The 27,603-nt window shown below is 41.1% G+C and overlaps 1 protein-coding gene across 1 annotated transcript; it reads left to right on the top strand.

Annotated features, from left to right (window-relative positions):
* Nucleotides 1–27,587, top strand: CSRP3 (cysteine and glycine rich protein 3). The gene is made up of 6 exons (XM_074997682.1): nt 1–144; nt 11,285–11,416; nt 19,614–19,782; nt 23,049–23,181; nt 25,331–25,424; nt 26,746–27,587. The coding sequence occupies exons 2-6, from the start codon at nt 11,305–11,307 to the stop codon at nt 26,817–26,819; spliced, it is 582 nt and encodes a 193-aa protein (XP_074853783.1). The 5' UTR covers nt 1–144; nt 11,285–11,304; the 3' UTR covers nt 26,820–27,587.
* The last annotated feature ends 16 nt before the right edge of the window (nt 27,588–27,603 follow it).

Consider the following 27,603-nt stretch of genomic DNA (forward strand, 5'->3'; position numbering starts at 1 on the left):
CCCCCTCTGTCCATTTCTGTCCCCTCCCTCATTGTAGAGCCAACGCTCGTAACCACTTAGGCATATTTAAAGAGTGCAGGAGCCCACCAGTTTAGATTCTTCATCAAGCCAAAGAGGACAAGAAGATAAAGACAACTTAGTCTGGTAGGTATTGCTACAAAGGGTTTTGTGGGTCTATCTGCTGGTGGTAATCTATGGGATAAAGATTTCTCTGCTGGACATTAGGTGTAGCCTACTGCTTTATGGAAAGGAATTTATTACTATCATGCAGAAGCGTGAGTTGTGTGTTGGAGTCCATAGGAGTTAGCTGACATTCAAAAGCTTAATGGAACTGAAGATGCAGAGTATTGCAGTAGAACGCAATGGAATCTCATTGCCCATCAGCCACACACAAGATTTTAATATACAGACTTAATAAGATAGTATGACAAAAAATGAAGGACTTTACTGAAAATTTCAAAACACTCCAAACTCAGTTCAGCTAGTAATACTTACTGATTGTGCACAACTTTTAGATAAAAGTAGTTTGACTAAAAAGCGAACAAATATTTTAATCTCAGCCAGCTGTTCATGTGTTGATTTTTTTTTCAAATCCAACACGTGGCCTCTTAATAAAACATTAAACAACATTGTATAGGTACCAGATGAAGCAATTCACAGGCTGCAGATGCGTAATTCTCTTTTGGAGTTGCTTTAAATATGCACTTAAAGGCTGTTTGATTATCTCAGGCTCCTGTGGGGCACTTTGAACACTTGGGGGAAAATAATCCTAAAAATACATGTTTTAAAGTTCAAGTGTAAAATTTAAATAAATTCAGTGGAGCCTGTCCTGTCCTGGAAAACAGTAATTCTGTATCCAAAAACTGGCAAAACTTTACAAGAAGAATTCTGCATATGGTGCGAAGGACCAGGAATGGCTCCATTATTATGACAAAGATTTATAAGTAGGCACTTGTGAAAGTAAGAGCAACAGCTGATATTCTGGCATTAGCACTGGAGGAATACTGCATAAACCTGATTAATACAGATTACTTGTAATGTGAGGCATGGCTACTAAGTCACCTGAATCAGTGGGCTCCAATTTTCTAAAACCAGTACAAAGAATTTGGGCCTAGTGTCAGTAGTAGGGGAGTGCGTTGGTGTTTTTAAAATGCTGGTAATGTAATAAAGAGCTTTGACAAAACAGAAACAACCTAGAAAATGTTAGCCCACAAGGGAGGGTGTCTAATCCAGGCTGCTGGGTAGTTTTACCACCTTTAACATTGGTTAATTCTTCAAGTTATTTACGTGATTTTAAAAAAAGCCTACGTGTCTGAAAGCTAATGTGATTTGTACTCTTGCATCACTCAGGGCATTTTGAAAATCCCACTCCTTAGGCCACCTGCTTCAGTTTACCATTCTGGCAAACAGAGATAATAACATTTACTATTTCAAAGATGTTGGTAGGCTAAATTACCTATCTTTGTTAGCCAATGCTATGTAAGTGCACAGTAGTATACATATTCCATTTAAACATGTGCAACTGCAGCAAGTTGTGATGAATGTGACATTTCTGCTACACTCACATGCGACTGTCACTCTGCAACTATGTTTCTTGTATTGCTGTCACATTTTGCTTAGTTAATGTGGCTTCTGTGAAGGACTTGATTTAGATGTTGACCAAATACCTGCTTGCTTTTTGACATAAAACCATCGGTGACTTTGCAGTGGGCTGCAGATCCTTAAATATTCAACATGATTTACTCTGGCAAGGGTGGCAGGAGAGAGTTTTTTAAAATGTGAGGTTTCAGTACAGTATGAAGTTTAAAAATACTTTTCTTAAATACACAAATATTGACTGGGACTGGGATTTTGCCATCTTGAAATATCATAACTGGTAGTTTAAAATATGAAATAAATTTGAAATCACTGCAGAATTAGTCTTTTGTAGTGTCTGCTCATGAAACCAAGCTCGTCTATAGGATCTGAAGCTCTCAAAGTTATTCATAAAGAAATATATGTATCATTATCTCAGTTTTACTGAGCACAGGAATGTTAAGGCTTCGATCCACAAAGGGACTTACACACGGGGATGTTGAGCATCACAAGATCTAATTAGGAGGTCACTGGAACTACACTGTGATTCACAAAACGTGAGTTAGGCATCTAACGTCCTTATACAATGAATGGTGAGAGATAGGAGAGTGAGAGCTGATCTATATGGAACACTACACTGAAACATCTATATTTCTCAGGTGTGAGAAAAGACACATACTCTTGGAAGGTGTAGCTTTGCTAACCTAACCCATGGAGCAGATAGGGCTAGATTGAGGGAAGAACCCCTCCTGTCAGCATAGTCAATGTCTAAGTGGAGGGGTAGCTCAGTAGTTCGAGCATTGGACTTATAAACACGGGGTTATGAGCTCAACCTTGAGGAGGCCATTTAGGAGTGTGGGGCACACAGATTTGAAAAAAAAACAGGAAATCTGTCAGGGACGGTGGTTGGTCCTGGTGAGAGGGCAGGAGGCTAGACTTGATCACCTCTCAAGGTCCTGTCTAGCTCTATGAGATATGTATAAACTACATGAGAGTAGCTGTGCCACTGTTGCATTTAAAGTATAGACATACCATTAACTGTATTCCACAAAAGCCAACATTCTAGGTGGCTCAATTTCACTAGAGATGCCATGAGAGGGCTGTGTCTTAAGTCCCACCCTACTCTCAGAGATAAGTGCAGCCTACCGGGAGGTATCTATCTCCATGAAATGGAGGGGAAGGGTAGAGGGATGATAGACAACTTCTCAACAAACCTACTAGATTCAACCCTGCTGGTAAGCTACGTGGCCTAACTCCACACGAAACAGCTAGTGCCAAGGGAGGACAGGTTTACTTATAAATTGAGCCCCTGGCTTGGGTAATCACCTGGGATGTAGGAGAAACCTGGGTTCAAATTCCCCCTCTGCTTGATGAGGAGAAGGGTTTTAAAACAGGGAACTGCAACCTCTCAAATGACTGAAAGTGTCTTGTCTTAGCATCTACCTAGAATCATATGCAGAGAAGGGATTACTTTGTACATTTCTGTTCACTATTACTTGCATCTAGTCATGCCTACTGTGCCTATCACTGTACTAGTCAGCCACCATATTAACCACAGTGCTATAGAGTGACTCTCTCCAGCCCAGTTAATGTTTAATCAAACTGGAACAACTTCAGTAGGTTAGCTTGAAGGAGCCCCACATCAGAATATCTCATAGCCTAGTGCAGAGATTTCAAAGCTTTTGGCTGAGCCCCGCTTTGGAGATTCATGTCCCATGAACACCTCCCATTAGTCATGTGGTAGAGGCTGGAGTTTGAGACCTCTGTTGTACAGGTGAGGCAGCAGTTGAGCGGTTTTGTGGCTCATAGTGGCATCCACACATAGGACTTCAGTGCCTAAATCTGGGAGTTGGGTGCCTAAGTACCATTGTGGAGCCAGGCCTGAATGCATTACCAAAGGTGAGTAGTAGCGCTATTAGCACAGGGGTGGGCAATACGCAGTCTGCAGACCAAACACTGTTTGCCAGGCATAGACAGTTTGTTTACCTGAGTGCCCACAGCTATGGCCCCTTGGTGTTCCTGTTGGCTGCAGTTCATACTTCCCACCCAATGGGAGCTCAGGGAAGTGGCAAAGGCCTGGACCACTGCTTCCCATAACTCCCATCGGCTGGGAACTGTGAACCGTGATCAATGTGAGCTATCCATATCTGAGGTCACTCAGGTAAACAAACCGCCTGGTGGCCCACAAGAAGCTTGGCAAACTGCACCTACCCAAGGGCCACTTTTTCATCATCCCTGTGTTAGTAACTATGGAGTGAATTTCTGGCTCCATAAAAGCCTATGGCTAAACTCCCATTGACTTCAGTGGGGCCAGGATATTTCATCCCTATTTTGTGACTCCCAGTCTGGTAATGTCACAAATGAAATTCTTATCACCAGGATTTTGGGAAATGAGAATTATAGTGTCTATGATAGTGTCTGGTCTGAGTATCTAGCTAGCGTCAAATGCAGAGAAGGGATGTACTTGGTACATTTCTCTCTGCTAATATTTGCATCTAGACACTTGTACTGTGCCTATCACTGTATTATCCAGTCACCATCATACCTTAAATTTCCTGCTCTGCTCATTCATTTCCAAGCTGCTTGTGCAAAACCCAGAATTCTGATAGCAGACTTTCACTGTTGCACATCTTATGACGTAGATAACATAGTAAAGTGGTTTTTACACTTCAGACAGATATGATGAGATCTAGACCATCAAATTTGAGTAGTGACCACCCTAACCCATTGTGAATCCTGGTAGTTAGGGATGAAATTCTAAAACCTTGTGTGTCTGCATCACGTAATAGCTTGGCCAGTGCAGTGATGATATACTTTGGGCCATATCATGGCATTAGTTTTTAGTGCCACTTCTTTATGAAACTATGTTGAGCAAGAAGGGAATTCTGACTATGGGTCTGATCCCACAGCCACAGAAGTCACCTGATTTCAGTGGGTTTTGGGCCCTGCTCTACAGGCTCAGATCAGGCTGCCCTGGCATTTTGATAAGTTGTAAATAAAGTGAGTCATGTGTTTGTGCCTGCATGCCTGACAAGTGAGAGTGGTACTCCATATGATAGCAGAGCTTTGATATGCAAGAGGGTGAGATGCTGAGTGCTACTTGGTATGCCAAGAACAAGAATGCTTCTGTACAGAAACGCTCACGTCTCATGCTCTTGGTGTCCAATGGCAGACAGTGGCTCATATGAAACAAGTATAGTGGTCACATTTCATTTGCTAGTCACAGAAATCTCTACAAATCACAAAAAAAAACAAACACACCACCATGACCGACAGTCATAGCTGGCCATGGAGGCTAAGTATGGGCTTTTCAATGGAGTTTAAAGGTATGCCTCATCCAAATACCACTGGAATTTGGGACCTGGGCCTCTAAATCCCTTCAGCTCCTTTCGAAATCCCAGCTTAAGAACACAAAATTTTAAAAGTCCTACTTTCAAACGTGCCTGAGGCACATGGGAACTCATAGTGCTTTTGAATATGGGGCACAGGCTCCAAAGGCATCAGGTAATTCTTGAAAACAATCTCCCAAATGACTAACGCACATTAGATGTTTTGCCTTCCTCTTAGGTCTGAGGCCCGTTGGTTGCACAGTAGCACAGAGATGGAGCAGCATTGCCCTGTCACTGTTTGGGACAGGTGTGTTCTGTGAGTAAACAAACCACAAAAGGGTTAAAAATAGGTAGGGTTTAACCTCCCTGAATAAACAGAAACTGAAGGTTTGGAGGCTCTATTTGCCAAAGAGACTTTATCTGCAGCTAATATGTATTAGCCTCCATATCTGTCTCAGATACCATATATTGGAACGTACTCAAACCCAAGGGTGAACAAATCAACATACGTTACTACAACTACAAAATTGATGCAGATAACTTTGGTGAACATTCTTAAAGAACGTTTGGCTTTTAACAAAGAGCCACTGCTTCTTCTTTGGATAATCTTAGCAAGCGTGAATCAGCCCTTTGAAGATGTCATGGTTTGAAACGCCTGGACTCCCTGCACCCCTTGGTTGGAACCTTGAAAAAAGTCAACCTTACCTCTCCAGTGCCTTTAATATAATGACCTCAGTGTGCTTAATGTACACTGATACAGAGAGTTCACTTCCTCCACTGGTGAAACACATCTGCCTCTGGGGCGTAATGCAGAAGCTGTTTACGGCCTTAAAGCAACATGATGAAATAGAGAAGGACAAAATTTTGCAGTAAAATTTACTGTGTGTGATCCTTTAATATTAAGCTTGAAAATTGAGTCTTCTGCTCTTCAGGGACATGAAAGAGCTTACATTAACTCCTGGTACATGGTGCCACTCAACATCCATTGACAATCGGTGAGAAAGGGAATCTTGCACTTATGCAACTGTGAGCAGAATTTGCTTCCTACACTTGTGACTGTCTTGCCAGGAATTGTGACTTATCCTACACTTAAGTTAAGCTATTTAGGATTCAGATAATAGCCATCCTCCAAAACTTAAGGATCAGATTGTCCATGACCCTTACATTGCACAGAGCTACATGTAGGAAGGGGTTGCTGCAAGATGTAGTTCATCTTGGGGACATGAAGGGGCTACAGCTCACCTCAAAGTGGGAATGGAAGGGCTAGGGACCTGCCTCCTTATCCCACTTCTGCACCTGCTGGCAAAGCTGGCCAGTGCAGCGCTCAGAGCATGCGGTACTGTCACAAGATTCAGTGCCCCTTCCAGGACATGTTCTACCTTGATGCTTTCGCCTCCATTAAGTGGTGATGAAAAGCATGGGAAATGTGTAGGCACACCCAGCAATGTACTAATGTTGCTATAATTAACATCAGTGTCAGGCATTCCTTCCAGAGCTGTAACCACTGCCCAGAACAGTGAAAGCTTCATTACTGAACTTTGTCAGTCCTTCTCCGGGATGTTTGCTCCTTCACTCAGCTACTAACGTAATTTCAGTTTGTTCCAGCCATCTGCCCTCTTGTCAGCTAGTCAGGACATGGGACCTGATCTTGCAGGGTGCTTGCACTTTCAATTAAATTACTATTGGGGTCCTGTTCTGCTTCCATCCAATTCCTTGACTTCAACTAGTGCTGGTGAGCCCTGAAGATCAGGAGTCAGTCAGAACCTTGGAGGATCAAGCACTGACGGCATTGTCTCTGGATATTGCTCTGAATTCTGTCTTTTTAATTTCTACACTTGAAAATTTCTACAATTTCTACACTTGAAAACAGTGGTGCTAACTGGACCTGGTATAGGAGGGTGTGAGTCCATTCAGTTCAATGGAGTAGCAACCCTATTATGTGTTAAAGGCCCCACATTCTGCTTCCACTGATGCCAATTAAAAATAATTACTGATTGTAATGGGAGCAGGATAGCAGCACAGATCGCTTACTAATTTTTCAGACAATTGTCTTGTCATACTAATGTTTATTTGTTCTTTGTTTTCCATTATCTTAAAACCCAATATTTGAAATAGTATCAATTTTATCCACTATAGGAACAATCTATCTCATTTTCATTATACAGGGCTGAGTCATCAGATATATAAGTGACAAGAGAACAGAATATTCCAAATTAAATTAGTTGATTTCCATTCACACAAAGACAAAAACAACAAATCTAAAGGAATGGGTTTGATACAAAGTACATTTTTTAAAAAAGTCAAAGAAAGTACTGAGGACAGGTGAAAGATTTCAGATACGAACCGTGAGGATTTTTGTTAAGTGAAGGAGTTGCCAAACAGGGAAAATAATGGATTTTGAAGTCCAGTTCTAGTCTGTAAAACTGGCACCTTCTTCCTCAATAGATCTGTTCTTCTACTTATTCATTGTCACTTCAGTTTACTTCACCAACAAAATCATGTTTTTACTACTTTTTCATCCTCTTCACACCACAAAAGTAAGACAAGTATGAGAAACTGAGCAGAATTCTACTCTGTCTCTTACCTAAAGGATTAGTTATGTTGCAGAATCTATAACAGGGGTGTCCAATACATTCATCACTTGCCACAAGTGGTGAATAGGACACCACATTGTGGCAAATACAGCTCTCGAGTCAAGTGTGGCTCTTGGAGCCTTTAAGCGAGGCTCCTTCTGAGAGCCACATGCGGGAAGTGCCGTCCGCCTGTTCCATGCACACACCCCACCACTTGGTGGGAGAAGCATGTGGTGGCAGCCCTGGTGATGGCTCCAGCAGCTCTGGTGAGACCAGCATTGAATTAGAACGGGAGGCTGGTGGTGACTTGCTCTGGGAGAAGGGGAGGGCATTTATTCAGAAGAGGTCTGCGGGTTCCTGGCTCTTGGGGGGCAAGGGGAGGCATTTACTTAGAGCAGGGGGGAAGGGAAGAAATGTGGTGAATATGAAAAGACGACAACCACAAGTGTAACGATCTTTGAATTCCTATTGAACACCGCTGCTCTATAGTATTAGTGGTGTTCAAACCAGAAAGAGGCAGCTTTACTTTCAGGTTGAGTTTGCAGAGCTTGAAGTTATAGAGGCTTTATTTTCACCCAGAGAAGTGTCCTAGACACCACTGAGATGATAAACGTGAAACTTCACCGTGTTGTTTTTATAGCTGCTTTTCAAGGTGAAACTACACTGGTTAAAATGTGAAATATTGGAAATGACTATCTGGTGTTTGTGTTGCCCTATTATGAAAAAATCACCTCTGTCCCTGGGTTGACAGCTGTAAAGGAGTTTTGGCATAGTAGATTTGATGAATCATTCAGGGTTCAACATCTTTTCCTTATCTAAGGTATATGTCTGAGTTGTGAATTTATCAGAGCCAAATTGGAACAAGATGACCCAAAGTGCCTTTGAAACAACAGTTAACTATAATAAGAAAGTGACTGGCTTTCCAAGAAGGATAAGAAAGGCCTGAGCCAGGAGCTCAAAACAGCCTGACAATGTAATGTGTAAATGACAAGATGACATTCCAGGGTTCATGAAAACTGTGACTCAGAAACATCAAGAAAGCACTGGGGCAAGCCAAATTGGCTTGGGTTGCTTTAGATTGATGTACAAAAACACAGACAGCAGAAAGGATGCTGGGGTTGGAGTCAGGTGACCTGGGTCCTGTTTCTGGCTCTGACACTGACCCCATATAACCTTGGACAAGTCACTTCAACTTTCTGAATCTGTTTGCCCCTTAGTACAAAAGGAATAAGTCATTCTGCAAACACTTGGAAGGTGGCAAGCTGAAAGGGAACAACCAGCATGGATTTGGAAAGAACAAATCATGTCAAACCAATCTGATAGCTTTGTCTGATAGCCTAATGAGCCTTGTGGATAAGGGAGAAGTGGTGGATTTGGTATACCTAGACTTTAGTAAGGCATTTAATATGGTCTCACATTATATTCTTATCAATAAACTAGGCAAATACAACTTGGATGGGGTGACTGTAAGGTGGGTGCAAAACTGGCTAGACAACCATACTGGGAAAGTAGTTATTAATGGTTCTTAATCCTGCTGAAAATGTATAACAAGTGGGGTTCTGCAGAGGTCTGTTTTGGGACCAGTTCTGTTCAATATCTTCATTAATGATGTAGATATTGGCATGGAAAGTATACTTATTAAGTTAGCTTGGTATCATATGCAAGGAGGGGTTGCAACTGCTTTGGAGGATAGGGTCAAAATGATCTGGACAAATTGGAGAAATGGTCTGAGGTAAACAGGATGAAGTTTAATAAAGACAAATGCAAAGTGCTCCACTTAGGAAAGAACAATCAGTTTCACACATACAAAATGGGAAGCAATTGTCTCGGAAGGAGTACTGCAGAAAGGGATCTAGGGGTCATAGTGGACCACAAGCTAAGTATGAGTCAACAGTGTGATGCTGTTGCAAAAAAAGCAAACATGATTCTAGGATGCATTAACAGTGTGTTGTAAGCAAGGCACGAGAAGTCATTCTTCTGCTCTACTCTGCGCTGGTTAGGCTTTAGCTGGAGTATTGTGTCCAGTTCTGGGCACCGCATTTCAAGAAAGATGTGGAGAAATTGGAAAGGGTCCAGAAAAGAGCACCAAGAATGATCAAAGGTCTAGAGAACACAAACTATGAAGGAAGGCTGGAAGAACTGGGCTTGTCTAGACTGGAAAACAGCAGATTGAGGGGGTATATGATAGTGGTTTTCAGGTATCTAAAAGGGTGTCATAAGGAGGAGGTAGAAAACTTGTTCTTCTTGGCCTCTGAGGATGGAACAAGAAGCAATGGGCTTAAACTGCAGAAAGAGAGGTTTAGGTTGGACATTAGGAAAACTTCCTAACTGTCACAGTGATCAAACACTGGAATAAATTGCCCAGGGAGGTTGTGGAATCTCCATCTCCGGAGCTGTTTAAGATGTATGTAGGTAGTCCATCGTGTCCAACGATGACGTCTTCAGCTTGCACAGGCTCATCGGTTGTGGACTCGCATGTGGCTGAGGAGTCCAAGCTTTGAACGGCATGGGCGTTCACAGTGGGGGCAAGGGAATATTTAAGAACAGGTTAGATAAATGTCTATCAGGGATTGTCCAGACAGTACTTGGTCCTGCCATGAAGGCAGGGGGCTGGACTTGATGACCTCTCAAGGTCCTTCCAGTCCTAGTATTCTATGATTCTTTGCAAAGCACTTCTGAGATCTTGGGTGAAGTGCCTCAAGAACTAAATATAATTATGTATTGCTGACTGGCTAGTAGTGCTGTTGCATCTATAGTGTTTCTACAATTCAGAAGGATGAACAACCTGTATCCATGAAAATACCACCAAAAATTATATTAATTATAAGATTAAATTTGTAGGTATGAATTGCTCAGTCTAACTTCACAACTGAGCCTATCACAAAGTTTAAAGAACTATGAGTACAGGAGATTTTCCTTTACAGATCTGTCAGTGAGCAAGAACATATGGAATAAAATGACAGTTGCTTTGAAAAGGGGTTATGAAAGAGTAAAATATGGTCTCCCTAGATGGATAAGCTTGGAATATTGGTCCCTAGAAAATATATAAGGCCAAATTCTGTCCTCAGATTCTCTTCTAAAACCCCACGAAGCTCTGAATTATGTATAGGATGAATTATGTATAGGATCCAGATCCTCCATAACCCTCTGCCTCACAAGTGTTACATGAAAGCACTCAAGGACAAAGACAGGAATGCAGAAAAGCAGCACTGAAAGAAAAAGCACCACCCAACCTATATATTTATGGCTAGAAGGCCATATATAATACTACAGAATCTGAGTGATATGCAAGCTTCATTTTCTCTGTGAGACAGGCTCAGTAGTATTTTCCTGTTTTACAGATGGAGTGACTTGCCCAAGATCATACAGAAAATCTGTGGCAGAACATGGAACTGAATGCAGATATCCAAGGCTCCATCTAGCAGCCTAACCAATGGAATAGACTGCCTCTTGATCATGGGTCTATTGGACCCTCACCCACTGACTGGATATAACAATGGCTACCAAAGTTTCCCAAGGCCATTAGAGCAGCCAGAGTTCTCAGGGGCCTATGGAAGTCCCAGCAATGTCTCTTCCCCACCCCTATGCCCCCAGTGATGCCCTGTTCCAGCATGAAGGAGAGACAGTTCAATAAGAGTTACTACCCTGGCTCTTTGCCACTGGTTTGCAAATGCTGGCACAATCTTCACGCGGGCAGCTGTGCTGGCTTTGGGGCCAAGTTGAACAGAAAGGGAGAAGCCAAGCTACTCTAGTTAAAGACTCGGCGATTTCTGCTGACAGTTCATTCATTTATTTGCTGTTTTTTAGGTAACACTTCAAGCCTAAGGATGCCGAACTGGGGAGGTGGAGCCAAATGTGGTGCTTGTGAGAAGTCAGTGTACCATGCTGAGGAAATCCAGTGCAATGGCAGGAGTTTTCACAAGACATGCTTCTACTGCAGTAAGCTGAGCCACCTTGTGGTAACCATGCAATATCGCCACAGCTTACTATAAATCTCGTTTTAACAGGATTCATTCACATGAGGAGTTAGCTGTTGCAGCACTAGGTTGAGTGTCAGATCTGCTCAAGACCAGACAAGAGACTTTAGGATTTTTGATCTCTGGGTGTGAAACAAAGTCCTAGACTGAAGCCCCTGAACACCACTGAGGTAGTCTTGAATGGTGTGGGGGAGCAGGCTGCATCAAATCCCCAGAACCCAAGGAGGCAACAGTTACAGACTTCCTGGTCACCCCATTTCCCTATCCACTCCCCCAGCACTCTACTGAGGGCCTACATGAGCCACAAGCAGCCAGGGGACAAACTGCACCATCTCTGTTAGAGTAGCATAAGGCCACCACAAGCAGCTCTAGGTTGCCCCACATATTACTCCAGTAAAGGGAGGCTGGAAAGGGGACACCCTTTTTCACTGAAAGCTACAGAGGTTCTACCTCCTTTCTCTAGACTTCAGAGCAAGCCACAGGTAGCTCAGGTAAGCTGCTGGCAATATGGCTGTGTGTGGGAAAGTTCCTCCTTTGGAGAAGCAATCAGCTTGTTCTCAGAGCCAACACCCAATAAAGGGGTCTTCAGCAAAGTGCACATCCCTTTGGGTACTTACTCTAAGGATAAGGCTCCTACCAGCAAGCAAACCATAACTCAACTGCTTACAGTCAGAAAGCCTTCACCTCAGGGAGGGAAAGGCTGTATCTCTTTAGAGCAACACTCACCTTTAGCCCTGTTTGCTTCTTGGTAGCATCTCCTAGTGATTTGTTGCAGCTGCTCCAACTTCCTACTCTTGCAGCGAGGGCTTAATGTGTAATGAAAGAGCTGCCAGGCCACAAGATTCTTTTTACTTTCATAAGCACTCCCAAACCTAAAGGTGCTGGGGTCAGCCTTGGCAAGCCCCAGCACAAATTAAGCACTGCCTTGAGTACCGGAGGGCAATAACCCCCACCCCCCAGATCCACAGTGCTCCTTTCCATGGTTTTATAGGGAAATCAGTATGTTGGGGACCATGACCCTTGGAGCCCACAAGGGTCTTCACTGCTCATCAGACTACAATATACAAAGGAGTGGGTTTTGAATTGAAAAAATCAGGTGTATAAGAACAGAAGACTCCAATTCTTTTAAACACACCCAGTCACAAGAGAAAGCATTGCTCCATGGGATGCCTGTCGTGAGAATCCAACAGTGCCAACAGGAATTGGGCAGGCTACAAGCAGAAGCTGAAGATTACTCCCCTTCTATACACACACACCTTCAAAATGACTCCTCCATTGCTGTATCCTCCTTCCCACTCCTCTCCCTGCACAGGGCTCATCACAGCTCACCCTTCCACTCTCTGCAGCCAGCTCTATGAAGCTGACTCTACCAATCTAAGCACTGCTGGTGGAGAGTGAAGTGGAGGCGGAGCTGGTAGCTGAGAATGTAGGGAGAGAAAACAGCAACACAGTAGCAACAGCTGCCCCAGAGGAGGGAGGCAGTGCTGCCCCACAGTTTATCTTGCAGTCAGGCTTGAGATGCAAGAGCTTTGCTGTGATAACTCCAGGATGAGAGAGAAGAACAGGCTGGCCAGAAAATATCTGGCTTGATCTCCACCTACCACCTGTGTCAGTGGCTAATTCTAATTTGGTAGTGGTTTGCACCAGGGTAAATGACCTCACAAAGTGCATGAAAGTGGAGGATCAGGCCCACAAAGTGTATATTTGTGTGCATACACTTAAAATTTGGCCCATGCTGAGGTAGCTAATTTAAATATTAATAAGTTATTACAGTAACCATCTGAACTGAGCGCATTTAGGTAAAAATAAATCAGAGATATTCCTTATAACAACTGGTAGATGAGAGGTATGCTACTGCTGATACTTTTTCCATGACGGTCTCAGGTAATACTGATCAGTCCTGGAGTAGTTGACTCAGTATCACACCTGTGAGCTATCATGCAATATTCTATGGCTGTACTGGGTGCTAGGACATATACCATCACTCAGGATAGGAATGGCAGGCTTTCCAAGGGAAATAAGAGACTGCACAGGCATGAAGAAACAAAGTCTGTGGGTCTGAGCATGGGATTTGGCGTCATGCACACCTCAGTTCTAATCCTGCTTCTAGCAAAATTCCTTCTGAAGCTTTGGCTGAATCACTTACGTCCATGTTTTAAAAAATGGCTGTTTGTGTGTTCCTCAGTCTTTGCGGGGTCCAGCCTTAGACATCTTGAGGCTGATATTCAGCAGTCCTGAGCATTTGCAATTCTGACTGACTGCACCTGGAATTGTGGCTGCTGAGCAGACTCAAATTGAACAACCAAAAATGGAGTTAGTCAAAATTATTATGGATTTTTTGAAAAGACCGACCTTAATTTCCCTGCTTCCATTTCTCCACTGTAATTACAATGCTTGCTTCAAGGCTAGCATGATTAGTTTCTTTATAAAGTCCTTTGAGGATGATAAGCACCAAGCATAAATATGTAACCTAATCATGTAAAAGCTGGCATAACATATTCTTCATTCATTGTTCAATGAAAAGAATAGAAGACTTCCCTTATAGCAAATCTTTTCACCTTTAAAACTTAAATCTCATTATTAAGTTGTTTCCAGTGCTACAAAGGGAAGCAGATGCGGTATACATATCATTATTATAAGCCAGTCAGCACAGCAGGCGGTAGCAGCAAACCAGTGTCATTAAAGCTGCAAAGTAGTTTCCATCATATCTGTTTTCTGATGTCCATGACAATCTTCAGAGATGAAATTCTCAGGCTCAGTCTCTGCCCAACAGTAAATTTTTGGTTTTGCATTAGTCACTGTAGTTACCTCATAACACCAATAACTGTGTTTCTTAGGTGTGATGTAGGAACCATATTTTAGTACATGAGCACTGACAGGAACATTGGCGACATGACTTTTTTTTTTTTTTACTGGAGATGTATAGGTATAGGAGTACACTATATATACTATATTATATTCTATAATTTATAGAAAATAGCAACACAGTAGCAACAGCTGCCCCATAGGAGGGAGGCAGTGCTGCCACAGAGTTGATAGAATATATAAATTTTACATAAATTATTGAATATAATATAGTATATATAGTATAGTCCTATACTATATTATATATTCTATAGCATATCCAAAATTTAATTGATTATGTTAAAAGAACACAAAGGATGAAAAATCAGGAATTTAAGAGTTAGGCAATGCCAGAGTTAAGGTGTCCTGTGGAACTTTGTTTAGCCACTGTGTGCATATATGTTATGATATAGTCTTTAGTTACATAATCACCCCCATTTTTTTCTTTAAAACCAGATGTAGCAGGAGCTCTGAGAGCACAGGAGAAACTGCCCCTCTATTCTCAGTTCTGGTGTCTGATGCCATTTCAGTCCTTCAGTAGGTGGAAGGAGCAACACAAAATCCTGCTCCATCGAGCCCTGGGCAGAAACACTCATTAGTTCTTATAGAGATGGTGCAAGCTCTGTCCAGCTCCGACACAGAAGCAGAGGACAGCACATGATCAGTCCACATGGAATTATCAGAGAATTTAGTGGACAATCTAACAAATCTCTACGAAGCATGTGCTAATGGAGTTTTCTCAAAGTCTGATGATGTGGGCAGGTTCTGGCACATTTTCATAAGGATGGGAAAAGGCACTCCCCTCCCCCACACTTGGATCAAATTTCAAATCCCTGTTCCAAAAACATGGTGGCCCTATTACACCATCTCACTAAAACAATTGTAAAAAATAGTTTGTCATGGGGAAAAACAATATTTCTCCCTAATGCATTATTGGAAAGAGATGAACCATTCTAGCTAAAACTCTTTGAAAAAAACTAAGACAGAAACCTGGGCTGGAAAATTTTAGCCCAAACTGCTAAAATTTGGCAGCCACTGAAAATAAGGTCTTAAAATTGGAAATATCCTGAAACCTTAATTATAGGTGGCACTTACCTGCCCTGAGTATAATTTGTCCTATGAACAAGACACTCCCTTGCGGACTGCTGTTTACCTACTTTGTATCCTTCTTGGATTTTACTTAAAACACAGCTCTGGTGGGTATTTGGCAGGATACGAAACTACTTAGTGACTGTTTATGAACGGTCTCTGAGCAGATGACAGGTCTCAGAGCTATTTCAACAATCACACTTCAAGGGCTTTTGGTCCATCTGTTGTGGTACATAGATACTCTAGCCATATGGTACCAAAAATAGAAACATTTATCTGCTGCCGGAGTTTCCGTCATCTCTCAGCTCCCACAAGAAACATAATTATCATTGCAGAACAGATGAGAATGCAGCATAGAGTGATCAGGTTCACAAATTAACAGAAGCTTTTAGTTTTATTTGCATTAATTTAAAAAAATAATTGCAAATATTTTTTTTTTCCTGGATAGCTTTGTCTGTTGTTGTCACTGTGTTGCCTATTAGCAACTAGTGTGTCATTGAAAAGCCACTGAATTTACTGAAAAGACTCCCACTGACACCTGTGAGTTTTAGATCTGGTCCCTAGTGAGATCTATAACTTTCTTCTTTTCATTAAAACAAAACAAAAACACAACTAGCTTTTCTGGATTTTGAACTTCCAGCCCTTCTTTACTCACTGCGCACTCTATCTTTGCAGTCTTTCATGTGAACTAAGCTGCCTTTTTCTCCAAATCATATAGTCAATGTGTAAATTATATGCTTGACAAACCTACAGGCACAACATTAAGGTGTGTGTCGGTGGGGGGGAGCGGAAATGAAGTGATGTTTGCCCATGTCCAAAGGGCATCTGAGAAAGAGGGATTTCCTCCCCTTTTTTGTTGTTTTAATTTTTTTCATTTTTTTTTTTTTACTATCAAGCACTTTTCACACAATGGCAGAGATTTTCAAAAATGGATGCCTCACTTTGCATATGTCATATCCGAGGCATGAGATGAGTATGCAATACTTTCCAAAAATCACACCTTTCCAAGATCAACTTCGGTTCTGCTTCCCCCGCCCTGTGAAAAACAATCTGAGGCCCTGAAAATTACTAATCTCATTTGAAAAAAACATGGCCATTATTTGCTAAACTTCATTACTTCTTGGTTTTCATAGTATTAATGCTATTGAAAGGTTCTCAACTGGCAGTGGAATTCAGTTTCCTGAGCTATTTAGCCAGAAAACAGTGACTGCCCCTCCAATTGCAATGTAGCCTTGCTCACGCTGCCTCACCGAAGTGCCTCACCTGCGGCTTGTCTACACTACCACCTTCCTTCGAAGGATGGTAATTAGGGTGTTGGGAGTTTACAAATGAAGTGCTGTGGTGCATAGGCAGGCACTTCATGAAGCAAATTCCCCGCTGCGCAGCAACTTTGAAGTTTTAAACTTTTTGAGGAGTAAAGGGACTTCAAAGTTGCCCCGGCACTTTGAAGTACTGGCGGGTGAGCCGTGGCTAGACACACACCAGTACTTCGAAGACTAAAATAGCTTGTCTTGTTTAGCCTAGCAAAAAGATATCTGAGAGGAGTTAAGATTGTGCTCTATAAATATGTGAGATGAGTAACTCCAGAAGGGATCTGAGATTTTTAAGCTAAAGGACAGTGGTGGCATAAGAATAAATTGACTACGAACACATTTAGGCTGAAAATTAGGTTTCTAATCATCACAGGATGGAGATTCTGAAACAGCCTCCTATATAAGGCTATTGAGGGTCAAAATATCTAAATAGTTTTTTAAATTATCTTAATATATTTATGAATAGGATTATACATTAGATTGCCTTCATGCAGGGTATTGGACTTAATGACCCATGTGTAATGCTTAATTTATAATGAAAGGATACCAGCACTCAAGAATTAGGTACCAGTGCAATTTTTTTTTTTACTTTCATAACTGACACAGTAAGTGCAGAGGTGCCAGGGCTATGAACTGCCAAGCCTAAAATTGCCAGGGCTCAGATCTGCCAAGTCCTGGTGTAAATTAAGCACTGTTCAGAAGCTCTTCTCCAGGCCTAACACGCCTGCTGAACTACATGTCATATAGTCTGGTAGTCTCTAAAGCTGTTTCTACACAGGCCACTTTCTTTGAAAGTGGCATGGTAATACACGACCGGAAATATGCTAACGAGGTGTGAATGCAAATTCCCCATGCCTCATTAGCATACGGTCATGTGATTTGGAGTCCGGAAGACCATTCCCCTGGACTCCAAAACGCTGTGTAGAAGAGCGGCCCTGGGGGAGCTTCCAGAAGGAAGTCCTTCTTCCGGAGGCCCCTTCTTCCCAAAAATTTTTGGGAAGAAGGGGCCTCCGGAAGAAGGACTTCCTTCTGGAAGACCCCCCCCCAGGGGCCACACTTCTAAACTGTGTTTTGGAGTCTGGAAGAAAGTCCGGAAGTCAAAGAAAGTGTCCTGTGTAGAAACAGCGTAAAAGTGCACTTGACACCTTCAAATAATTCTAATAGATTGATGATGCATGATTTTCCTTTACAAAACCCATGTTGGCTCTTCCCCAACACATCATATTTACCTACATGTCTGATAATTCTCTTCTTTACTATAGTTTCCACCAATTTGCCTGGTACTGAAATGAGGTTTACTGGCCTGTAATTGCCAGGATCAATTCAGTGCCACTTTTAAAATCCAGCATCAGATTTGCTATTCACCAATCATCTAGTAAAGGTAATACTTAAGTAAATAGTTACATGACACATTTTGTAGTTCTGCAGTTTCATATCTGCATTTCTTCCAAACTCTTGGGAGAATATCACCTAGTATTAGTGACTTATTAGTGTTTGATTTATTAACTTGTTTGAAACTACCTCTACTGACACCTCAGTTTAGGGCAGTTCCTCAGGATTTGTCACCAAAAAATAATAGTTCTGTGAGAATCACCCTAACATCCTCTGCAGGTACCTCTCACAGCATTAAGAGGGGGGGTTCACTCAATCTTTGGCCTCAATACTGAGGATGTTAACTATGGCCACTGCTATACTTTTGATTAGTATCAAACTAGGTGACTAATCTGGCTCTTTATCCCCTTACAGGACACATTTTCTTCATCTTGGGTAGTTCAACGATTAAATTGATTTGTATATACTTGGGAACTCAAGCATGCCCTAAGTGCCATTTTTGCATCACAAACAAGTGCACAGTATCAAAATATTGGTGAATACTGAGTTTAAAACATTAATATTTGTGCTTATAACAATGACAAATAATTAACTTTTTTACAGTTTTAAAGAATGAGAAATGAGGGCAGGAGAAATGAGGTGGCAGTGCACATTAGAAACCCATTCCTTTGAGCCACCTAATAAAGGGAAATTAGTTTTCTCCAAAATGGAAATTTCACTTGTGTGGAATTCCCATACAGTAAACTCTTTCATATCTGGCAGCCCCAGGACCAGGAGGTTGCCGGATATTCAAATATTCTGGATAATAGAGAGGTATAGCTAGCCATGCATACACTAAAGAAAAACAAGATTAAATATTAAGAAGCAAACAAAAATGTATGCAGAGTACTTTATTTACCAACAACAGCAGTATTGTACACTGTAAATGTATGCTGTTTTTGTTGTATTTATTTGTATTTACTTTCACTATACTGCACTTATGGAAAACGTAACTAGAACTTACTTATAGTTACAATGCTGGTTATTTGAGAGTTCCAGATGATAGAAGGCCAGATATGAAAGAGTTTACTGTATTTTGTTTCAAGTATGAGCAATGAAGGATTTCTAAGCAGATGCATGTGTTATAGGCTTATCTGTCTTTTATGAAGACACCTCCTCTTAATACTAAAGAGTTTTATGCACCGATATCTAGGGTTAAATATAGCCCTTAACCTTCTGCTTCATGTTTTTCCAGGATGTAATGAGCAGCACATGAGTATGGCTATAAATTTCCTTACTTACTTTTTGCAGATACATGCTAAGTACTTCAATGAGGAACCACAGGGTAACTACCTACTATATCCAAATTTGTAAACATTTATTTGTGCTGCAACGCCTGTCCATCAAAACTTCTATTTCTGCTATATTCTTTTTCAGATTGGGTTACCAGAAATAAATTCAGTGTTTCAGATGAGGACATAGCATTGATTTCTATCAACCATTTCTGAGAGCAAAATAACTGGTATTAGCATAATTCAGAGGTATATTAATCAGATTTATAAATTCACATTTTTATATGTATTTTTCTTCTCTATTTTTCAGTGGCTTGCAGAAAAGCTTTGGACAGTACTACAGTAGCAGCTCATGAATCTGAAATATATTGCAAAACATGTTATGGAAGAAAGTATGGTCCCAAAGGTATTGGATATGGACAAGGGGCAGGGTGCCTCAGCACTGATACTGGTGAACATCTGGGCTTGGATCTGCAACAGTGAGTTAAACCCCATTAGCTATATCTTTTTAAAAAATGTATATTCTTCATTTACTGGATACCTCATTGGGCATCCATAACAACACTGAGGCTGTGTCTACACTATTTCGAAGATTACTAATAAGGCACTGAATCGAATATTCAGCATGTCATTAGCATTAGGACACTTCCAGCTTAGTGGAATAAGGGGATTTTGAAACGTAAGGGGTCCTTTCAAAAAGGACCCCCGTGTAGCTGCGCCGAGCCATGGGAGTTCGAAAGCAACGCTTTCGAAGCGCTGGGGCCGGAAGCATCCTAATGCTAATGAGGCACTGAATATTCAATTCAGTGCCTCATTAGTAATCTTCGAAACAGCCATTAGCATGACTATTTTGAAGATTCGTGCCAGTGTAGACACAGCCTAGCTGTGTCTACACGTGCACGCTACTTCGAAGTAGCGGCACTAACTTCGAAATAGCGCCCGTCATGGCTACACGCACTGGGCGCTATTTCGAAGTTAACTTCGACATTAGGCGGCGAGACATCGAAGTCGCTAACCCCATGAGGGGATAGGAATAGTGCCCTACTTCAACGTTCAACGTCGAAGTAGGGACCGTGTAGCTGATCCGCGTCCCGCAACTTCGAAATAGCGGGGTCCGCCATGGCGGCCATCAGCTGAGGGGTTGAGAGATGCTCTCTCTCCAGCCCCTGCGGGGCTCTATGGTCACCGTGGGCAGCAGCCCTTAGCCCAGGGCTTCTGGCTGCTGCTGCGGAGGCTGGGGATCCGTGCTGCAGGCACAGGGTCTGCAACCAGTTGTAGGCTCTGTGTATCTTGTGTTGTTTAGTGCAACTGTGTCTGGGAGGGGCCCTTTAAGGGAGCGGCTTGCTGTTGAGTCTGCCCTGTGACCCTGTCTGCAGCTGTGCCTGGCACCCTTATTTCGATGTGTGCTACTTTGGCGTGTAGACGTTACCTCGCAGCGCCTATTTCGATGTGGTGCCGCGCAACGTCGAAGTTGAACATCGACGTTGCCAGCCCTGGAGGACGTGTAGACGTTACTCATCGAAATTGCATATTTCGATGTTGGCTTCACGTGTAGACGTAGCCCCTGAGTGTCAGTGGAACAAGAGCCACAATTAATAGGTTTTTCTTCCAGGAGTCTTGTCATTTCTGTCAATATTTAATATTCAATCTTTTGAAAACTTCCTTTTTAAATTATTTCCTATTCCAATAGACAACTACAGAACAGGAGACCTTGCTTTACACATTACCATAGACAGAGATATTCACCACAGCTGTAATTTAATAGTAGCTGCCCAATGCCACAATCATGTTCATCACTGAGCAATAGAATCAAATGTCTTTCCCTCTGAGTGGCTGCCCTGTAGTTATATTTCAATAATAGAGTATCAGTCACAGTAACCTGTGCTGTTTACTTTTTTCTCTCTACAGTACAGGAAAATATCCATTAAAAATCCTCTCACCTGGGTCACATGTACCCCTTTGAGTCTATGGCTGTGTCTACACTAGCCCAAAACTTCGAAATGGCCATGCAAATGCAAATTCCTAACAGCAGATAGGAATAAGGGGATTTCGAAGTTGCCGGGGTCCTTTCGAAAAGGAGCCCTGTCTGGACAAGCCGCGCGGCGACAAGCCGCATCAATTTCGAAGAGCTGCAGCTTCCAGCATTCTAGTGAGGCGCTGAATATGTATTTCAGGGCTTCATTAGTAAACTTCGAAACGTCCATTTGCATGGCCATTTTGAAGTTTTGGGCTAGTGTAGACACAGCCTATATGTCTCAACAGAGAACTGGCATCGTGATTGCAGATAACTGCCTATGTCTGGGGTCAGCCACCAAAATAGCAAGAAGAGCCTTTTTTTTTTTTTTGACTTCGGTAAAAACCTTGATAATTCAAGAGCTGCAATGCATATGAACAGAAGATGTTCTTTAATAAAGAACATTAAACCATTCTTTTTGTTACCCCTATTTTAAGAACAGCATGCGCACAATGATTTGCACTGTGATACATGTTTACTGCAGGACATTCACAATTTTTTACATATTCTAGTTCCTCACATTTTACATGTGTGTTTGTACCACTATCTTCCTGACTTTCATTCCTGAATCCACTGTAATTTTGCCAATTTTACTTTGTGTTTTAGTTTGGTTTTTTTTTCTTAAAATGTGTGTGGCCTTTCACAGTAGGAATGCTGCAAGCTTCCTTTTCCTTTTAAAAACACAATCAAAACACAGATACAGTATCATGTCCCACAATGTATTGCTCATATTAAAGGGGGAGTTACCCAGTGTTTCAAGGTCTCATATCATTAGTTATTTAAATATGAGTTATTCATTGGGTTTTTAGACATTCCCTATTTATTGCAAATAATCAGGAGGGTTTTTTTCACTTAGTAATTATAATGTCTAGAGCCACAAAGGAGTCCTTAAAGAGACACATGTGGCCTATATCAATAAGCTTTTTAATAGTTTTTTTGTGATTCTCAAAAGCTGCAAATTTCGAAAGGATTCCAACATTTTCTACTGGCATTACTCAAATAAAGCTAGTATACCCTTACGGAAGGTACAAGCTCAGAGAGCGTACTATCAGTAACCCTTTGTCATAGGCACATTCATTACTGTGCATGTCACACCAGGATTTTTTGACTTTCTGTAGGTTTAATGACATGTTGCAGTCTGACAATCCAGTAATTCAAAGGTCACTGTATGAATGACTAAGAGCTGACGCTGGGCTGGGCTGAGGGTGCAGAAATATGTGTGGGAACCATTTTTCTGATGCACCTGACCTTAACATAGTATAGTCCTTTTGAAGGGAACAAACAAAAACTAGCTGCTGATGCTTTACAATGAACAAAGAGGAGAGCATGTCAGATTCCTGTCTCTTTTCATTAACCTTTCACTGACAAGTCTCAGCAGCGAGCTGATGAAAGAGAACCCTAAGTATTATTGCTTTATGGGTTTCAGTATATCTTTAATGCAGTTCTTTTTCATTGACTGACCCCTTTGTCTCTTCCTTTATATTCAGTGTTTTTTTGTTTTTTTGCACACCTGGCCACTTCCATCCTTATGGCTGGAAAACCCTTAGCCCAGTAAAATGAATGTTTTATTTTCTTTTATTACATAACAACCTTCATATCCTGTGAACCAATACTGTGATGTTGATTAACCCTTCCACAAAATGCATTGAATTGGAAAGAATATTTCAAGAATGAAAATTAATTTTTTCAAGCGATGTTTAAATATACTGAAAATCTCCTTGTTTCCATCAGCTCACCAAAGCCTGCTCGCCCATCTACACCTACCAACCCCTCAAAATTTGCCAAAAAGTTTGGAGATGTGGAAAAGTGCCCCCGCTGTGGCAAATCAGTGTATGCTGCTGAGAAAATAATGGGAGGAGGAAAAGTAAGGGAATGTTACATTTTTCTCCTATTTTTAAAGGATCTTTTAAAATAGTTTGGTTTGAAGTTTTGTTGAAATATACCAAATTCCTAGTCTTAATCTTTTAAGTCGTCATCCTCCATTAACCAGGTGCCCTATAAAGAGCAAGATATTTCACTTTGATAGACCAACATACCCCAAGCCTGACCTGGAGGATCTACTTCTAACAGGAAAGTGGAGCCCCATCTTCATTGCTCAGTTTTTGGCCCTGGCAAAAAGATTGCCATTTATTCACCCATTAATTTCACAAAAGCTAATAATCTGACAGCAGTAGTGGCTTTTGGTCACAAAGATGCTATAAATGAAATGCTTTGTATTAGATTATCCTCTCCTTAGCTGTTTGGTTTGCCAATTTTTTTTAAAGTATTTAGAAAAACCTTAAATATGACACATGAACCAAATTCTGATGAACAGGGAGATACAAGGTTGAAAGTATCTGGGAACATTCACACAACACAGCTAGGCTACGTGTGCACAGCAGCATTATTTCAAAGTAAGCCATTCAGAAATAGCTTATTTCAAAACAACACAGCAAAACACAAGACTGCATTTTGAATTAGCACTCAGCTATTTCCAAATAGCATGCCTATTTTCAGAATAGCGCTATTCCATGTCTTACCCGTGCCAATTTTGAAATAGCTATTTCAAAATAGGCGTTCTTCCTCCTGCAGTGAGGTTTATGAAATCTGAAATAACGTGCCTGCTATTTCAAATTTATTTTGAAATAGCATGTGCGTAATGTAAATACTCACAAGGTTGTTTCAAAATAACGGCTGTTATTGCAAAATCACTTTGCTGTGTATCCACAGCCCTGGAATCCAGTGCTTTATGTATGCCTGGTATATGGATTTATGGCTTTAGTTGTGCGACATTCTTTTTAGGATTTTGGCTCTCTCTTTTTTTTAAAAAGAAAGCTAAATGACACTATTATGCTACACTACAGCCTATGTTGGCATGCCGTATGTTGCTCCAGGATGTGAATAAACCACTCCCAAAGCAAGATAAGTTACACCAATATGGACACAAGTGCACAGTGCTGTGTTGGCAGGAGAGTTTTTTGCCCAACATACCTTCTGCTGTTTGCAGAGGTGGTTTTATTATGCTGATGGGAGAGCTTTCTCCCCTTGGCACAGAGCATCTTCACCAGACATGCCGCAACGATGCAACTGCATTGGTACAGCTATGCTGACTCCAATGCTGTATGTGTAGATGGGCCTTAAGACACCATTCCGCATGCATCTCTCCCAGCTGCTCCTTTTGATGAAAGGGAGGGTGGTGACTTAGAAGAAACGTGTTCACAACCCTCAGGTCAGGAACTCATTCTCCAGGTAAGTGTTCACAAACTTCATCACTATAGCCATGTCTACACTAGCCCCTTCCTTTTGGAAGGGGCATGGTAATGAGTGAGGTTGGAAGATGATAATGAGGCGCTGTCATGAATATGCAGCGCCTCATTAGCACAACGAGAGCCGCAGCAATTCGAAAGTGCCACTTTCGAATCATGTGCCTCCCATGTAGACAGGGACCTTTCTAAAGGACCCGCCCAGACTTCAGAAGCCACTTATTCCTAATTATATCTTAACTTAGGTTTGTTTTTTCATTACTGTTCTCTATTGCAGGGACCACCTCTTCCTAACCTCCCTATGTCAGCCACAGCAAGTGCTTATTTATTTTTTAAGCTTGTAATGATTGTGTGGCTGGGGGAAAAAAAAAAAAAGAAAAAGAGAAACCAGTGTCATGAAACCTGCTACCACTCTATGGATCGCTGTGGCACCTACTGGTCAACATTGGGTGACGTGCAATTGCCGTATAGCCCATGGAGTCTGATTCAAGTGCTCACCCCTATTTGAGACATCTCAGCTACTCAGAAAGTCATTAGAAGTCATACATTAGGGTCGGGCACAATGACAAAAATCAGCATAATGGCCTCTTCTGACTAAAACAAAACCTGTTACTGAGATGAAATGAAAATTAAACTATTTCTGTCTTGTCATCTAAAGAAAACAAAGAACCCTTTGTATGTTGCTTGTCAGAGTTTCATACTACTTACTTGGTACTATCTAGGTTTTTTTTTTTGTAATATGTAAGGTAATGTCGCTTCCTTCTTTCACAGCCTTGGCATAAGACGTGCTTCCGTTGTGCTATTTGTGGAAAGAGCCTAGAATCTACAAATGTTACAGACAAAGATGGAGAACTTTATTGTAAAGGTAAGTACAATCTACTTCCGAGATAGTTCTTCTACATTGCTGAAAATATCCTTCTAAAGATTGCTCTACTCAGACCAGGTATAGGCATCACCACCTGTCTCTACATACCTGAATTGGGAAAGTATATTTAGATCACTAACTTTCTTTGCTTTAAAATAAAGTTCGATAATTTACATACGTCCCTAGCAAAACCAGTTTCACCATTTATTGTGAGTGGATTTAAATAGTAATCTACAGCTTCTTCCACAAATATTAAGTCTTCCCAAGTTTGGGATATCTCACCACTATCCAGCAAAATGATCTATGTGGGTAAACCCTTCCACATACACTGGTCCTCACAGACTTTAGTAGTTTCCCCAGAAGGATGCAGGGATCTAGCTACGTGGTTCTCATAGGATTATGGTCTTAGTTGGGATTCTTTCCAGATAACACAACACTGGGAGTCAGAGATCTTCACAAATATGCCAATATCACTGCAGATAATGGATTTGCTTTGGATTTCTCTCTCAGATCATGCAAATCCACCTTTAAAAATAGGCCAAAAAGGGTATGAAGAATTTTATACAATGTTCTAGACTGTTTTTTTTTTTTTTCAAAGATGCCTCAGTAAGCATTCAATAGGAATTTCCTCAGGCCCCTTTTAAAAATCCCAGCTCTAATATTTATTCCACATGATCTACAAACAAAGAATATTCATGTGAGCTAAAATTTGCTCTAGTTCTTATAATCTAGATTTTTTTTTGGTACTGGAAGTTGCTCTGAAAGGAGCTTGATTTCACCTCAGCCAGAGCTAACAAGTTTGTGTACTTCAGAAACAACAAGCAATTGCATTATCAGAGTTGTGGATGTGCCTGAGAAAAAGAATCCACGTTTATTTTATCCTTACAGACATCCAAGCCCTTGTATTCAATTTACTGTGATTTATTATGAAATTTTTTTAGTACTGGTTGAATCTCTGTAGTCTGGCACTCTCTTGTCTGGCAACATCCAAGGTCTGGCATGATTTTAGTTAGCTGGATGTCTACTTATCATGGGTGTGGCCAAATTTCACATGGTCCTATAAAGTTTGTTTATAACCACAAGTCCTGGCTCTCTGTTCTGTGCTGTTATTTAAGCTCTAATTTACCCCTAAATGTCTGCAAAGAGCTCAGCAAGCAGTGGACATGTTGGAAATGCTGCTTGACAAGACAGACATCCCATGGTCCGGTAAATTCTCTGTTTCAGAACCGGCCAGGTCCTGAGGATGCCAGACTAGAAAGGTTCAACCTGTGTTACGACTTAAAATATTAATTACTAATTTCTTTCTCACCTTCTTTTTCAGTTTGCTATGCAAAGAATTTTGGTCCCAAAGGAATTGGGTTTGGAGGTCTCACTCAAGTGGAAAAGAAAGAATGAAACTTTCTATATCACATCCCTGTTGATGCCACAGAATGATTGATTGCTAAGAGAAACAGTGGTGCATTAATAAGAACCCTAGGGCATTTTTTAAAAAGTCTGCTTCTCCAACCTCACTGGAGAGATCTGTAAGCTTATTTCTTAAGAAATTATTACAATAGCTAGAAAATGCATTTTGACAAAATGGATTTAGGTTCATTCTACATTGAAAAGAGCCTAATATTTTGCTAAATTCTAATTTATTTGTGAAAATTATTTCTTAATCTATTAACTTCCTTGTTGAGATAATAGTTCTGTGAAGTTTGTTATATGAGGTTATGGTCCTATAGGTAAGGGGCCAAAGGAAGGCGTCTGGATTTATACCACTTTAACAGAGCAGAATCTTCCTCATATTCTCTATTTATCCTAATTCCTTCATGAAGTACATTTTGGTTTTATGGTTGTGCTATGGTGTGGGAGGTGATTTTTTTAAAAGCACATTCTAACCTGTCACAAAAACAGCAAACAATTTCAGCTCCACCCACCTAAGTAAAACAGAAAGGGAGCAGAACACAGACTTCTTGATTTGCAGCCATTTACATAAAACACAGTAAAATCAAAGTGGATGTTAAATCTAGTTTTGCAGATGTAGGTTTTTCTAGATACAATAAATTGTAGATACTGCTTTCACATGATGACTAGTTAAGTTATTTGGCTCCTATTTTGTACTCTAATGGTCAATGCACTCACTTGGTTCACTAGGCTAAATAAACAAAATCTCTATTAAAATTGCAAGAATCCTCTG

This window comes from Carettochelys insculpta, chromosome 6, assembly GCF_033958435.1.
Source record: "Carettochelys insculpta isolate YL-2023 chromosome 6, ASM3395843v1, whole genome shotgun sequence".
Classification (NCBI taxonomy): Eukaryota; Metazoa; Chordata; order Testudines; family Carettochelyidae; genus Carettochelys; species Carettochelys insculpta.